The 16,220-nt window shown below is 39.9% G+C and overlaps 2 protein-coding genes across 2 annotated transcripts in view; one reads left to right on the top strand and one right to left on the bottom strand.

Moving 5' to 3' along the window:
- Positions 1–988, bottom strand: part of LOC120722560 (anoctamin-4-like) — a 57,344-nt gene extending 56,356 nt beyond the window's left edge. Inside the window, exon 1 of the mRNA XM_040013575.1 lies at positions 535–988. Within this exon, the coding sequence (XP_039869509.1) occupies positions 535–760 (226 nt within the window). The 5' untranslated portion in view covers positions 761–988. The remainder of the gene's footprint in view (positions 1–534) is intronic.
- Positions 989–5,779: 4,791 nt separating this feature from the next.
- Positions 5,780–14,882, top strand: LOC120722561 (NXPE family member 3-like). Its single transcript, XM_040013578.1, has 7 exons — positions 5,780–5,878; positions 6,431–6,604; positions 7,796–8,248; positions 9,697–9,989; positions 10,255–10,325; positions 12,235–12,441; positions 12,529–14,882. The coding sequence occupies exons 2-7, from the start codon at positions 6,491–6,493 to the stop codon at positions 13,083–13,085; spliced, it is 1,695 nt and encodes a 564-aa protein (XP_039869512.1). The 5' UTR covers positions 5,780–5,878; positions 6,431–6,490; the 3' UTR covers positions 13,086–14,882.
- The last annotated feature ends 1,338 nt before the right edge of the window (positions 14,883–16,220 follow it).

The following is a 16,220-nucleotide window of genomic DNA, read 5'->3' as shown; positions in this document are numbered from 1 at the left end:
ACATTTATCACCGACTGGGAATATTTTTAAGCACACACATTCCCGTCCCGGTGTAGAGATAAAGCTGCAGGTATCATTTATTTCCAAAGCTATGGGCTTTGGAGTGAGCACACCGCTGAACAAACCATATCAGCCTCTGAGCAGCTTCCAGCCACATCATTAATTTAACATCAGATGAATGAATTACACCACAGCAAAATGTTCACTGAAAAATAGCACCCGTACTCTGAGGCAGTGTATATCTTGTACAACATGCAATTATATTTAAAATAAAAAAGGACTAGTATGTGTTGTGGTAGTGCAGCTCTCGCTGTCTGCTCTGTGAGAATCCGTGAGGTGTTCCACTACTGTTTGTGTGCCTTGGGTCGTCCCGTGGACTCACTTTGAGCACAGTGGATCACCACACCCACATTTCAGCTTGAAATCGAAGTAATTGACGATATGAACGGAAGAAACAGTGTTATTAACGCTTGCAGCTGACAGCATGCGTCGCGCTTTCTTTTTAACCTCGTGTGCTGCATTGCTTGCCCTTACCTGCGGATCCGGATGAGAGGCGCGTCGCGATAGCGCGGCGAGGACTGCGCGGACTCCCCGGGCAAACCCGCATCACCTCATCTTGACATTGCAAACAGATGACCTGGTTGTCCTGGTTGTCTTCCACCTTGCTGCAGCCCATGTGCTCACCCCCGGCGTGGATCTTCATGCCTGTGTTGATCTTACGGACCAGTCGCATGTCGGCTCCAGCCTCATGATCCAGCATCCTCCTCACCGGCGACGATCGCACTTATTACGCATGGGTTCGGCATGAGGAGGCATCAACTTGTCCTGTACCTCAAACATCATTAACCCCACCTACGCTAACCTGTCCTCCGCACTCACCTCGGCTCCATCGTGTCAGCCTCTTTAGGCTCGTGTAAGCGGTTAGTGTTGCAGTCTTTACGCACAACTGCAGGCGTGGCTGTTTCACGTGGTTAATGAGGTCGCAGTGTCAAGTTCTTAGGGGTTATAACAGTGATACTAAAATAAATATTTAATTAAAGTCCCACAATCGATCATAGGATCAATTTAGATCCCCCCCGTAACACTGTCAGTATCTTGGACTTAGAGAATCAAAGCAGAGACCGACACCAGAACTAAACTTTTAAATGTCCAGCCAGTATCCATTAGCAGGGTGCTTGGGTTTTTATAGAGAGACAATTTGAGCTGTGACTGGTCGATCAATCGGAGGAGGACAGTGAGGATAATGTTTTGTAGGAATGACCACACAGCAGCTCAGCATGCAGAAATGAAAACTAAATAAAAAGTTGAGTAATGCATGACTTTAGGTTAATCAACACACATTAATTTCAGATCTGAACCCAGAGGATGAGGCTTTGTTATATACCTCATCCCTAAGATGTTCTAATACGGTTGCAGCAGATGGCCGCCCCTCCCTGAGTCTGGTTCTGCCGGAGGATTCTTCCTGTTAAAAGGGAGTTTTTCCTTCCCACTGTCGCCAAAGTGCTTGCCCATAGGGGGTCATATGACTTTTGGGTTTTCCTCTTTATGTATTATTGTAGGATCTACCTTACAATATAAAGCGCCTTGAGGCGACTGTTGTTGTGATTTGGCGCTGTATAAAAAAATTGAATTGAATTGGTGGGCCATGGTTTCATGTGTGAACAACAGCAATAAAGTTAATAAAAAGATCATGTTTCATCAGGACTGAGAACTGACAGACTTTGATATCGGCCAACATGTGATGGTAAAACTAGTTCAAAAAAGGAAAAGCACTGAGCTGTAACATTGGCCAAAGGATCATTGATATGCATGGGGAGCAGAGCCTGTTAGGAAGCTGTACACACATTCCTAAAAATTATATCACATCAATACATCAACATCAAAATTTCAGAAAAGTTGAGACTAAATGCTGTTTTTTTTTTTCTAATGTCTTAATTTTAAATTCATTTTTAATCGATCCACCTCATTTGGCTTTCTGGACTTTATACTTTTTTGGCTGTATGCTTATTTGTTAAATAAACTGACATTTACGGTTCATAAATTCATTTCATTTATGTCTTTTTTTTTACATATAACTCAAATGTTTTATTATTTGGGCTAATTTTAATAAGAAAGTCAGTCTATATGAAACATGAATATACTTACTGCACTTTATATATTTTAACCATATATAGTACATATTAAAGAATGTGTATAGAAATGGCTTGTATTTTGCTACTCCATCTGATTTTCATGATGCCCTAAAAAGTTTCTCTAGATCTGCCCCCTGCTCTGGACTAAAAAGGAGACCAACCATCTAGCTCATTTTCAGTACTCAGTTCAAAAGCCTGCATCTCTGGTAGTATGGGAGTGCATTAGTGCCTATGGAAATGGCAGCTTGCACATCTGAAAAGGCACCATCACTACTGAAAGCTTATACACAAGTTTTAGCAACCTCCTCTTCAAGGAAGACCTTTCATATTTCAGCAACACAATGCTAAACTGCATACTGCAGCATGTCATCACAGTAGAAGAATCTGCAGTGCAAACCTCTCATTGAAAGAAGAGGGGATGCTGCACAGTGGTAAACACAGGCCAAACCTGTCCTCTTTTTTGCTCTCATCAAATTCAAAACTAACATTTGATATGTTTTCTGTGTTGTGTTGTGAATAAAACATGGACTTATGAGAGCTGCAAAATAATTGCACAAGTGCAAAATCTGATCCAGACTGGATGTTAAAGCTAAAATCAGTACAAACTTGTGTAATCATAATGGCAATTAAATATAATAAACAAAAAATGGATTCCAGTGTAAACTGATGAGCCTTTGAGGTAGAAAACACTTCACTTGAGGAAGTCCCTTTGGCTCAAGGGAAACAGCCCAGATCTGTCGGATAATAACTTAACTACTGCAGAGATCCTTTATGCTGTTCCACATTCACAAGCAGAGTGTGGCCCAGACTCAGCTGAGCAAGGTCCAATCTGCTGCTCTGTAATAAAGCAGCATGTCAGCTTTGGTGTGTTTAGCCTTAAATCATTTCAAGTTTTATATCTAACCTTGTCATCATGTCTAACAGCAATGATTCAAGAGAGTTTTTTGGGGTAGTACACGTGATTTCTGTGTGTGTGTGTGTGTGAGAGAGAGAGAGAGAGAGTTTAAGAAAACACACTAACCAGCAAATAGCTATAGCAACAAAGAGTGTTTAAAATCTTTTGTCCATCCCCTGTATTCTGTACAACCCAACGATTAATGGGTTAAAGATGAAAGCAATACAAACTTACTATAGATTTAGTTTGAATTAGTTTGGAAAAGTGTGTAATGTAATAGTTCATCTTTTGGGGGCCATTTAGCTCTGTTTCCATATTTGGAGGAGCAAATCATCCTACGAACTGACCTGATGGCATTTTACCTAATTAACAGCAAAACCCCCGCTGGTTTTCAGTACCATTTATTTTTCCAGTCTTTTTGTTTCCTTCATTTCAACATTATTGTGATGTGTTGCTGCCATCAAATTCAAAATAGTCTAATGTTTTTCATTACATCGTAAATGTTTCAGTTGAAAAATTTAATATTCCTCATGATTTGTTTTATTGTGTATATGGGTTTGTGAGATCCTCAGATCATTGCATTCTGCTTTTATTTATATTTTACACAATGTTCAAATCTGCTGTCAGGGCAAACACTGTGAAACTATCTGCTGTTTGACCTACCTTAAATTCCATCCATCCATCGATTTTTTAAAATCCAAACATTCAAATTTAACAGCTGCAATTTTTAAAAACAGCAACAAAAAAAGAAAAAGAAACTTTGATTAATATTTTAATGTTGGCTGCCAATTACAATTTTAAAATGAACTATGCAATTAATTTAAACTGTGATGTCAGCATTGACTCATGGCCCAACAAATGGCTCAGTGGACTGGCTGAACAACATTCACATGAACTAGATCTAAACAGGCAGCTATCGTAAAAACGCAGCTGGTTAAATTAGGGCAGAAAAGTTTTACCATCAGCAGAGAGACATGTGCCCTGAGACTGAAAACACTTATGTGCTCTTTTTAAGGGTAACTGTGGTGCCAGACAGTGGAGTCAAAATCTATTCAAATATTGACATTATGTTAGAAAAGGTCCAAACTCTTGTTGGGGCCTCAGTTAATAGCTGATCTATTTCAGAGAATTTCTTAGTGGACCGAATTTCTGTTATACCTACTCAAAGACTTGTCGGTTTGTTTATGTCACTTAATTAATTTTCGCTTTGTTTTTTTTTTCCTCCTTTTACTCAACCACAAAAATCAACCAGAGATGAGGACTGATCGGATACAGTAAGGGTCAGACTTCTGCCCTTTGTAGGCACACTTGTACTTGCCTGTCATTCAATAATATGATGAAGGATAACCAAACTATTATTTTTTTATAAGTGTCTGGCTCTTTTTGCAGCACACAACTGACAAATGTACATTCGCTCTCGTGGTTTATGGACTGACTCCATATCCTTCTCCCTGTAATCACTGACAGAATATTCTTGAGTCTGATCACATCCTGCGCTGACATTTTCAGCAGCATGACGATGAGCTGCTCTTGCACTTTTTCTTTTTTGGGGATGTTGCAATTTCCAATGTGGTTACTGGGATCTTTTCTAAGAATCTGTATGACAGCACTTTAGCCACAGTTTCCAATGAAACACCAGTCAGCTGTGCTTGCTCAGTTGTAATACATGCCACTTTGCATGAGAAGATCGTGCAATGACGTGCACCTGTGTTAAAACACCTGGCTTGTTGGTTCTCCAGTAACCAGTCCCTGCAGAGACCACTAGGTGGCACAGGTCCTCAGCTCAGCACTCTACCATCAGGCAGTGGCTTTGAACACCTTAAAGCAGAACTACCATGAAATCTTTCTAACACCAATTAGATTTTTATTCACACACTGCAGCTTAACCTTTTCCCTCTTGTCCCGAATTCTTTGATGTTGGGCTGAGAACAAACAACCAATACTCAGAGCAGGTCCAGTCAATCAACAATCATTTATTAAGCACATGCATGTGGAGATGTACACAATACTACCTTCCGTGTCGATCTAAAAGAGGAAGCACTTAGATACACAGTTTTATATGTCAGGGTTCACGCCCCTTCATGCGTAGGCAGATAACATAACATGCATGAGTTACAGTTAGTGACAGTTAGATGTAATTCTTTTTTCGGCAACCTTAGAAAGCTATCTCAACTGTCTCTCACTATGATGTAGCACATCCTGAGTACATCCTGCTGCAGAGGATCCACAGGGCGATGGTGCAGCTGCTATCCACAGCTCCAAACACACTGGTAGTCATTCGGACTGTAAACCACAAAGCTTTGATGAGGCAATTACTAACTGTGACTAAATGTCCATCTGGTGGACGCCTGGCAGATGAGCTTGGCCCACAGCATCCGCCCACCACCACCCACTATTAAGAACAGGATTAATGAACTCTTTTCCTACATATTCAATTAAAACCATGACAAGATGTGCGCACACCAACACAGAGATTTTTACCAGAAACATTCGAGTGAGGAGAAAGAATCAGAGCAGGATTGAACACAACTGCAGTGCTGTGAAAAAGTATGACTTCACTCTGATTTTTTTTGTTTATGTTATAAATTTACAAAGTGTAAGGTTAGTATAAACATCATACTTCAGTAAATTTCACAGGGTGGGCCAAGAAAAAGACTACCAGGGACTCAGGGGAAGATTTGTATTTTCCCCTTTGCATTAATTTGCAGTGGACAGAGTACAGTCGCTCTTGGATAATAATTAACTTTTGGTATGTTTTGGTATTGATTCATTGTATCACAACTGGGCAAACAGCAAATCAATGCAATGAGCTTCAGCGCTGGTTCTCACTAAAAGAATCTTCTCCGTCGAGGTAAGATGTGCTATAGACTTGAGAAGTAAATGTAAAAATGAGATTCGTTTAGCATTACAATACATTATTAATGTACTTGTGTGCTTTGTAGGGGATTTTGTGCGATTTTACGCTGTGTGACATTTTTCTACAGAAAAATATTGCCGTTTTCACTTCTGCTTGTGTCTTACTCATTTGTTCCTTAAACTGTAGACGTGTACATCTTTGACACACGTCTGAACCGAGGACATGTATTAGGGAGGATTTATTTCTACGATCTCTACCAGACTTTTCTTTTCCACTTGTTTGATAAATCAAAAAATGTTTCTGTCTTTACAACTCTTTACACATTAACTGCTACTTACATCAAGACTTTCGTCCTCCACAGCTGCATATTCTGATGAGTCAATAAAAAATAATAATAGTGTCAGTTTAACAGAATATATTGGTTTCAGTAATTAAACAGTTTGTAATTGAGAGAGGATTTGCAACTGCATTTTGTTTTGTTTTTTAACATATACTTTGAATATACTTTGTTATTGTTTTTGTTTTAATTTCATTCATAAAATCTAGTATCTGGTGAACTGGTCATAGTGCAACACTGCAGCCAGAGATGTGGACTGTTTACCAATCATGAAGTTCCAAGTTTGTAAACGACAGGCCTTTACTAGACTCCCAAAATGTGCCTGGATTTTCCTTTTCTTCACTCTTTTTTTCCTGGTGTTATTTATCACGAACACCCTGGAGGTAAGAACTTGTTTTTTTTTCTAATTAGTGACTACAGTTTTTTGTGTTAAAAAAAAGATTAAATGAATAATGTAGGTATGATGTGTCAGATGTCCATATGCAGAGCCAGATGCAATTCTCAGGTCATACAGTGCTTTCACATGACTTTCATCTGCTATATAGGTTTTAGATTAAATAGGTAAATGTGACAATGAGCGATCCGATGACCACAGCATTGTAGTTTTTAAAGATCCTTTATTTTCCAGTTTTAAAGTAGCACACACCACTCTCCCAGAAACATCCTTAAAAGGGGAGACATGATTACATGATGAGGTCAGGTGTGTGAATCAGCCTCCATCTTTCACCACACCCTGAAAACCCACTGCTCTACCCCTCCCCTGCAGCGGAGCCACAAACCACTCCCCACAATAGTCATGTTTTTGGATGTAGCCCTTCGACAATCATCTTGTTGGTGGTGCAAAAATACTAAATATACTAATATTTAATCTGCAACACGAGATAACTTTTTTACTTTTTAAACTTACTTTTTTATTTACTTCTATTTAATTATTATTTTTGTTAGTCCTTTAGTTCTTGTTAGGAAGAATGTGTCACCCTGACCTGGCAACCCTGTTGTAAGCTAGTAATTAATGTAGCCTCGTGTGTGAGGTTTATGGTAAAATCAACTCATTGGAGAGTACTGATTAGTCCCTCCAAATTTAAATCAATTTTGTATCTCACATTATAAACATTGGTATTATAAGATTCAAATCCTGGTGATTTTCTGAAAGGCAACATTTCTGCCAGTAACCACATTTTGCATTTGATACAACTGCATTTAGTTTGCCTTATCATAGAGAGCTGAGTGTAATCTGTATCTGTATATTTCTTGGCTTAGTTAAATTGGTAATGCATATATTTTAAGGATTTTTATTTATTCATTTATGTACAAAGAAAAGCTTTGTTGTCTTATCACATGAGAAGAATTTTTAACAGTTTTCAACTATGTTTAGTATTTACCTCTTTTTAAAATTTACCATGGCAACTAAGCAGCTTCAAAATCTGCAACTTTTGCTTTGTATGAAATGTTTTTGTTTCCAACTCTCAGAGCCCTATTCAGATTTCATTGTCTTAAACTGGATAATGGAACATGTTGATTCTTAGGTGTACTGAATTGTATTGCATGTTTTAATTCAATGATTAATATTGCAGTTTCAGAATAAAATGAAGACCATCAGCATATTCTCAAGGCCTGCCGCTGTTACCCTGTCTACTGACATGCATTATGACTTCTGCAAGTTAAAACCACTGTCCCCTAAGGAGGCTCAAGAAGAAGACCTCCTGCTAGAGTCTATTACTTGGCCTGAAACGCCACCTTTATCATTTCCTCTTTCCCTGGAAAAGACCAGTGATCCAGACCACAGCACCTTCACCATTCTTCCAAAGAGGGGAGGGGGCCAGTGGCGAATAGGAGATAAGCTGGAGGTTATGATTAACATGAAGGACTTTCAGGGCTGTCCAAAAAAGTTTGGGGGAGACGTCTTACTTGCCCGGCTGCACAACCCCACCCTTGGTGCTGGTGTTGCAGGACAAGTGGTGGATCATCTCAATGGTTCCTACTCTGCTGTATTCTCTTTACTCTGGGAAGGAAGCGCACAAGTCCAGGTGATTAAGAAAATGTATCATTTTACATGTGGTTGAAGGCATTGGAAACGTCAACATCCCTTCTTTCTTTTTTTCAGTCACTGGAATGTTTAGAAAAATACATCTTCCCATTTCTCTAGACAAAGACTTAATAGTAAAGTAATGTTTCAAGCTGATGTAAAATGTTAGCTTCCTGTTGGCGTTGGCATAAAGAAACCTACTTCTCAAATTTGCACATAAAGTCTGTTACCCCTACTTTTAGCTATTGACATTAGGACAAATGCTAAGACCAAACAGTCACTTCATTCTTATGCAATACTGAGCAGCAATCTGGAGGTGAAAAAAGAAACTAATGAGGAGGTGCCGCAAAAATGTGTTCCCCAAAAGGAACTGAGACTGACTTCCAAAGTTCTCATAGATTGTGATGTTTATATTGCTTATTTTTGTGTTAATGGCAACTGTAATGGAGGGGAATGTGGTTCCGGGTTATACTTCAAGATCATGTTCAGTTTCTGCAGTAGGAGAAAACTATTAGCACTAAAGTTAGCATGTTTGTAGTAAGCCCATGTAATGAATGCAAAGTATGGTGCTCCTTGCTAACTAGCAAGGTATGGTCATGACCTCAATGCCAAAAGCTGAAGCTTTAAAAACAAATTATTTCCTCCAGAATCTCCACTAGCTTGGATTTGGGCTGGATGACAAAATATGCTTTAACGGAAACAAGAATTCTATCTGTTACAAAACAAATTATTTTGCTGCTTCCCCAACAGACCTTTGCTGCAAATGTTTAATGATCATAGCTTGCTTATGAAATAGAGCCAACTCGTCTTTTCCACTGAACCATAGCTGTTAGACAATTCTAATAAAATGCTAAGAAATTTAGGCACCAGTTTAGGCAACCATGTCTTCCAAGGCTAAATAGAGCAGATGGGTTAAATTCCAACCCAAGGCCGTTTGCTGTGTATCTCCACCCACTGTAAATAGCCCTTACTAAATAGTTAGTCTTTAATGCTACTTGAACCAGGGGAATGGAATGCTGACCCTGACAAAAGTTAACGTTTTCTTTCCATTGGCACTGTTTCTTTTTGCCAACATATAATCTGAATGAATTACTTACCACCAACCAGAAATGCAAATTCCCCAAAAGTTTCCAGATTCCATTTATCTGTATGTAGTTTTTTCAGTGGGATAAATGTTTTGTCACTCACCCAAGTGACTTCTTCAGTTTCATGGAGATGCCCTTTTTCTAAGGTTGGGGAAACCTGCAGTCAGCTGAGACTGAAGAAGTCACTTGGGTGAGTGACGAAACATTTCTCCCACTGAAAACATCCAGATGAACTGAATCAACTTTCTGGGATTTCCTTACTGGGATGATTGAGCATGAATCAAGATGCTGTATTCAAAGGTTGTAGTAATTATAGGTATTTATCTGAAAACTGGTTGCAAAACTCTGAGTCTGTTTTCTACAGGTAACACTGGTTCACCCCAGTGAGGCAATCACAGTGCTGCGCAGTCTGACCAGAAAACACCCTGACAGGATTTACTTCAAGAGCCTCTTTCAGTCAGGCTCAGTCACTGAAACTACCACCTGTAACGTATGTTTGCGTCCAACCCAGCAGCCTGTGTGCAACTACACTGACCTCAGTACAGGCGAGCCGTGGTTCTGCTACAAGCCAAAGAATCTGAGTTGTGATGCCAGAATGAATTACTTCAATGGAGGATATCAACAAAGCATCACAACCATGGAGAAGCTTTTTAAGAGGTGAGGATTTCGTTTATGTCCTTAGTGTAAAAGTATAAAAGTCAATCTTTTTCTTTGTTTTACTCTCCACAGCAAAAAGAGGGAACTATCTTTTTCTCCAGCTGGAAAATGCTTCATTGTTGTGTGTTAGCCAGTTTCCCTGTCAACTATTTAATGTTTAATATGATTTAATCTGTTTTTGCTGCCTGCCGTCTCTAATAAATTTCTAGTTTAAAAAACTTTTAAACTTTTCTTAAGAACTTTTATTGTGTGTGCTTTGCCTCAGTGGCGTCAACTTGAAAGTCTCTATTCGAGCTTCAGGACCTGCAGGTGTCACCATTTTTCCAAGAATGAAAGGTAATGCCAGATGTGAACACCTATATTAAATAAACATTTGTAGAACATTCAATAGTTCATGGATTTTGAATTAACTACTAACAGTGTAACTTTTCCTCTGTATGGATAGTTCATAACATGTGGATGAAATGAACTTCAACAGTTCTTATTCCCAGAATAAAGAGTTTTATTATAAGAATGTGAGGTATGATCAGAAAGTTCTGGGAACTGACCTCAACTGATTTATATTAGGCTGATCCGTCTTCTTGAGTGTTGTCTTTTTGTGCATCTTAAGCCCATTTTCAAAAATGTAGTTAGTTATAGATTGCTCCCTGGATGTCCCATTCTGTTCCCTTGCACTTATTTTGGGTCAGATATGTCTGTGTAGTTAAAAAAATTCCTGTGTTTTCAATGCCCTCCATTCTAGGACATGTTAGTGTGCCGTCAAGGCCCACGGTTTAGGTTGTGTCTGCCGAATGTTCTCCCTCGGGCGGTTTAGGAGATTATTGTACAACTCCTGGTTGACCTCCCACTTTATCTACAATTTTGGGGGGAGGGCTTAGAAACTACAGAGAGTTTAACTGAAAAGTGTTGGGTCACGGCTGGATCTTAACAGGGAGTCTGTCTCCAAAATACAAACTGGGAGTTGATTCCACAAAGGTGGGTCCTGAAAACTTTTTTCCTTCTTTTTTGCTAAAGCATATAGTTAGCACTGGATGAGGTGACCCTGAACCCTTCCTTAGTTATTCTACAATAGGTCTGGGCTGCTTGGGGCTTCCTATGATTCACTATTTTCTTTTTGACTCACCTGCATTTAATCATTAGTTATTATTAATCTCTGACTCTCTTCCACAGCGTGTATTTTATACTGTCTTCATCCTCTCACCCCCATCAGGTCACAGCAGATGTCTGCCCCTCCCTGAGCCTGGTTCTGCTGGATGTTTTTTCCTGTTAAAAGGGAGTTTTTCCTTTCCACTGTCAGCAAGTGCTCGCTCATATTGGGTCATCTAATCGTTGGGGTTTTCTCTGTATTATTGTAGGGTCTTTACGTTACAATACAAAGTGGCTTGAGGCAATTTTTTTTGTAATTTGTTCTACCCTAGGAACCACAAACAAACCAGCAGTCTGAGAGTGAAGTGCTCTATTGTGGTGATATGGTATTATGAGGTTTTTAAGATAAGAGAGGACCTGATAATTCCAGACCGTGTATGTGAGGAGAAGGGCTTTAAATTTGATTAAGGCTGTAACCGGAGCCAATAAAGAGAAGTCAATATGGGAGAAATATGTTCTCTTTTTTAAGTATCTGTCAGTACTCTCACTGCAGTATTTTGGATCAACTGAAGGCTTTTCGGGGATTTTTAGGCAATCCTGATATTAATGAATCTCAGTAGTCCAGTCTAGAATTAATAAATGCATTAACTAATTCTTCCATATCAGTCTGAGACAGGATTTCTCATTTTTGAGATAATGCACTAATGCAAGAAAGCAGTCATACATATTTGTTTAATATGTGCATTGAGGGACATGACTCCAAGTTTCCTTACAGTGTCACTGGAAGTCAAAATAATGCCATCCAGAATGGTTTGACGCCACATTTCTAAGATTGCACATGAAAGGGATGGGACTTCCAGGAAGTGATCTAATAACAGCAGCAGTAGTCATAGTGGTGCATAAATGCATGATAAGATGATCTTCAACAGTGGATGGTAAACATTTAAATTAGGTAATCACCAGTGTACTGCACTTATATTTTTTGGGACTAAAAAAGTCATAAACAAACTAACTGTACTTCAACTTGAGTGAGGTTAGAAAACTACAGCAACCAGCTGTCTTATAAAATTAAAATTATAAGTAATATTAGATTTCATTCACTCATACAGGTAAAGGAAAGATTTTGTTTGATATAGCGTGTCTGTTGACTTGTTCTCAGGACAGTCAGAGGAGAAGAGCAGCAGTGAGGAGTCTGGACCCTCGGGCTATTACTACCAAGATGTTTGGCGAGGACTTGGTGGCACAAAAATTCGTCAGTTCAACACTTCCTCGGCCATCACTCAGTGCCTGAAAGGCAAGGTGGTTCATATGTATGGAGACTCCACCATTAGGCAGTGGTTTGAACACCTTACAGCAACACTACCAGGTAACTACCCCACAAACCTTTCAGGCACCCCTCTGATTTTCTTTAGACACCTTATCACACGCATTATTTCCTCTGTAATACTTTCAGATCTCAAGGAGTTTGACCTGAATAGTGAGAAACAAGCTGGACCTTTCATGGCCCTGAACTTTACACACAACATCATGGTGAGGTACCGCTGCCACGGTCCTCCTCTCCGGAGCACTACTGTCCCAGCCATTGAGATGCATTATATTGCCAACGAGTTAGACAACATGGTTGGAGGCAGCAAAACCGTTGTAGTACTTGGAATCTGGGCACACTTTGCCACTTTTCCCTTTGAGTTCTACATCCGGCGGATGTTGTCCATCCGCAGAGCAGTGGTGCGGCTGCTGTCCAGGGCTCCAGACACACTGGTGGTTATTCGGACCGGAAACCCCAAATCTTTAACATGTTTCCTTCACTCATCTACTAACAGTGACTGGTACACGCTGCAGCAACTCAAAGTGCTCAAGGCCATATTCAAAGGACTGAATGTCCATCTGGTGAATGCCTGGGAGATGGTCATTGCCCACCACCTGCCCCAAGAACTCCACCCACAACCTCCCATTATTAAGAACATGATTAATGTTCTCCTGTCGTACATATGCCCCGAAAAGGATGGTTAGATGTGTGCGTGTGTGTGTGTGTGTGTGTGTGTGTGTGGGGGGGGTTAGCAGTCTATGCACACACATTTATTTACCATCTATTTGAACTAAATTAACTACAGTAAACAGTAAAAGTAACTATTATAAATGTTCAGAGTAGGCCCAGAGAAAGCTTGTAACCATCTTAATCAGCCTTATTGGTTCCACTCTCTGCATACAGTACATTTAATCCATTTTTCATTTTTAATAATAGTCCCTATTTGATTTGTTAAATAATGTTGTTTCCCACTGCATCACCTAACAAATCAAAGCTGATTTGTGCTTTAAACATGGTCAGCATAAACACAGGAAGTTAAAGGGACAAAAACAAAGGTTAGCACAAAATTTCACTCCCAGCGTGAAATGCCTTTCAGGTTTCATCTGAATCTGTAAATACTGTATTTAGGGGCAGTTATGTTTTGGGACATATTTACCGTACTTTCTGGACTATAAGCCACTTTTTCCCTAGGTTTTGAGCCATGAGGCTTATACAAAGGTGCGGCTATTCTGTGGATTTTTCTTCCACCACTAGGGGGACTCTAACCAGAATTAGAATAAAAAACAAGATAGATGAAAAATCAATGCGAAGAAGAATACACTACTTTTTCTTTAGCAGATAGAACACGCACAACAAATTACCAACTGGTAATTATTTTCAAATCCTCGCCCCTTCATCATGGAAACCACACGAAGAAGTTCGTATGATGCAAGTTTTAAGTTGAAGGCCATCGATCTTGCTATCCAGGAGGGAAACCGCGCTGCTGCACGCAAGCTTAGCGTCAATGAGTCTATGGTGAGACGTTGGAGGCGACAACGGGAAGAGCTCATGCAATGCCAAAAGTCGAGAAAAGCTTTCAGAGGACATAAAAGCAGGTGGCCTGAACTTGAAAATGTCCTGGAGGAATGGGTGAACACATAGAGCGCAGGTGGCCGAGGTGTATCCACTGTACAGATCCGACTGAAAGCCAAAACAATCGCCCGCAAAATGAATATTAAAGATTTCTAAGGTGGGCCGTCATGGTGTTTCAGATTTATGAAACGTAAAAACCTGTCCATCAGGGCACGGACCACTCTCTGTCAGCAACTCCCCCCTGACTATCAAGAAAAAGTTGAAAACTTCCACAAATTCGTTGAAAAAAAGATACAAGAAAACTCCATCGGACCAGACGACATAATCAATATGGATGAAGTACCTTTAACATTTGATCTGCCTCTGACCAGGACCGTTAACAAGACAGGTGCATCATCCGTGTTGTTGAAAACAACAGGCCATGAGAGGACGCACGTCACCTGCGTTCTGGCATGCACGGCATCCGGACAAAAACTTCCACCAATGGTGATTTTTAAGCGCATAACTATGCCGAAAGAACAACTCCCGAAAGGCATAGTGGTCAAAGTTAACACCAAAGGGTGGATGATAGAAGGTCTAATGAAGGAATGGTTAACGGAGTGCTATGGGAAGCGCCCGGGAGGATTTTTTCACCGGAAAAAAGCACTGCTTGTTTTGGATAGCATGAGGGCCCACATCACAGATTCTGTGAAAGCAGCGATCAAGAAAACAAACTCCATTCCAGCTGTGATTCCTGGAGGTACAACAAAGTTTTTGCAGCCACTTGACATCAGTGTAAATCGGGCATTTAAAGCTGCACTACGGGTTGAGTGGGAGACTTGGATGACAAGCGGTGAAAAGTCATTCACAAAAACTGGCCGCATGCGAAAAGCATCCTTTTCTGATGTCTGTCAGTGGATCCTAACAGCGTGGAGTGCTGTGAAAGAATCCACCATCACCAATGGGTTCCGAAAGGCTGGACTGCTACACGAAGAGAGCGGCGTACCGGAGGATGACAGTGACACGGAGAGCGAGACTGATGGAGACAGATGTGATGAAGCACTTCTGAGCCTGTTCAACTCCGACACTGAAGAAGACGACTTCATGGGTTTCAGCGAAGATGATTAAAGTGACTTGTGGTTTCAAATACAGGAAAAATGGAGGTAAATAAATAGCGGTTATTTTCTCTTGGTTCTGTTCCGTTTTAATCAGCAAAGTTGCTGCCGTGTTAAAAGGCATTGTTCGGAAAGAATCTGTTCAGGTACATACTTGTACATTTGCAGTACAAGATTGTTCTGTACATGCAGTAAATATCTATTTTTTCATCATAGATATCTGCGGCTTATAGCCGGGTGCGGCTTGTATATCTTTTTTTTTATTTTTTTAATTTTTTAAAAATAGAGCTGATGCGGCTTATATACAGGTGCGCTCTATTGTCCAGAAAGTACGGTACATGCATCTGTGTCATTCTGTCTGTAAACATGGTTTTGAATTAATTCTGATAAAACTATGTAGGGGTGTAGGATTGAGATCGTGTTAACAATCCATTAGAATTTGGTTTATACATATTTAAGGTGAACTCGAGATGTGTTATATCTTCATAGAAAGAGAATGAGCTGCCTAGTTAGCAGTGGTAAATGGTAAATGGCCTGAACAGGGAGTGCAGAATTATTAGGCAAGTTGTATTTTTGAGGAATAATGTTATTATTGAACAACAACCATGTTCTCAATGAACCCAAAAAACTCATTAATATCAAAGCTGAATGTTTTTGGAAGTAGTTTTTAGTTTGTTTTTAGTTTTAGCTATTTTAGGGGGATATCTGTGTGTGCAGGTGACTATTACTGTGCACAATTATTAGGCAACTTAACAAAAAACAAATATATACCCATTTCAATTATTTATTTTTACCAGTGAAACCAATATAACATCTCCACATTCACAAATATACATTTCTGACATTCAAAAACAAAACAAAAACAAATCAGCCACCAATATAGCCACCTTTCTTTGCAAGGACACTCAAAAGCCTGCCATCCATGGATTCTGTCAGTGTTTTGATCTGTTCACCATCAACATTGCGTGCAGCAGCAACCACAGCCTCCCAGACACTGTTCAGAGAGGTGTACTGTTTTCCCTCCTTGTAAATCTCACATTTGATGATGGACCACAGGTTCTCAATGGGGTTCAGATCAGGTGAACAAGGAGGCCATGTCATTAGTTTTTCTTCTTTTATACCCTTTCTTGCCAGCCACGCTGTGGAGTACTTGGACGCGTGTGATGGAGCATT

Source organism: Simochromis diagramma, unplaced genomic scaffold (genome assembly GCF_900408965.1).
Source record: "Simochromis diagramma unplaced genomic scaffold, fSimDia1.1 OVJJ01000649.1, whole genome shotgun sequence".
NCBI classification, from domain to species: Eukaryota; Metazoa; Chordata; class Actinopteri; order Cichliformes; family Cichlidae; genus Simochromis; species Simochromis diagramma.
Note: the sequence above shows the minus strand (reverse complement) of the source record. Positions and strands in the feature narration are given on the sequence as shown.

Coding starts and splice junctions, on each gene's coding strand:
- LOC120722561 (XM_040013578.1), top strand. CDS start 6,491: ATGAAGTTCCAAGTTTGTAAACGACAGGCCTTTACTAGACTCCCAAAA. Junction 6,605..7,795: donor TTATCACGAACACCCTGGAG/GTAAGAACTTGT, acceptor TTAATATTGCAG/TTTCAGAATAAAATGAAGAC. Junction 9,990..10,254: donor ATGGAGAAGCTTTTTAAGAG/GTGAGGATTTCG, acceptor GCTTTGCCTCAG/TGGCGTCAACTTGAAAGTCT.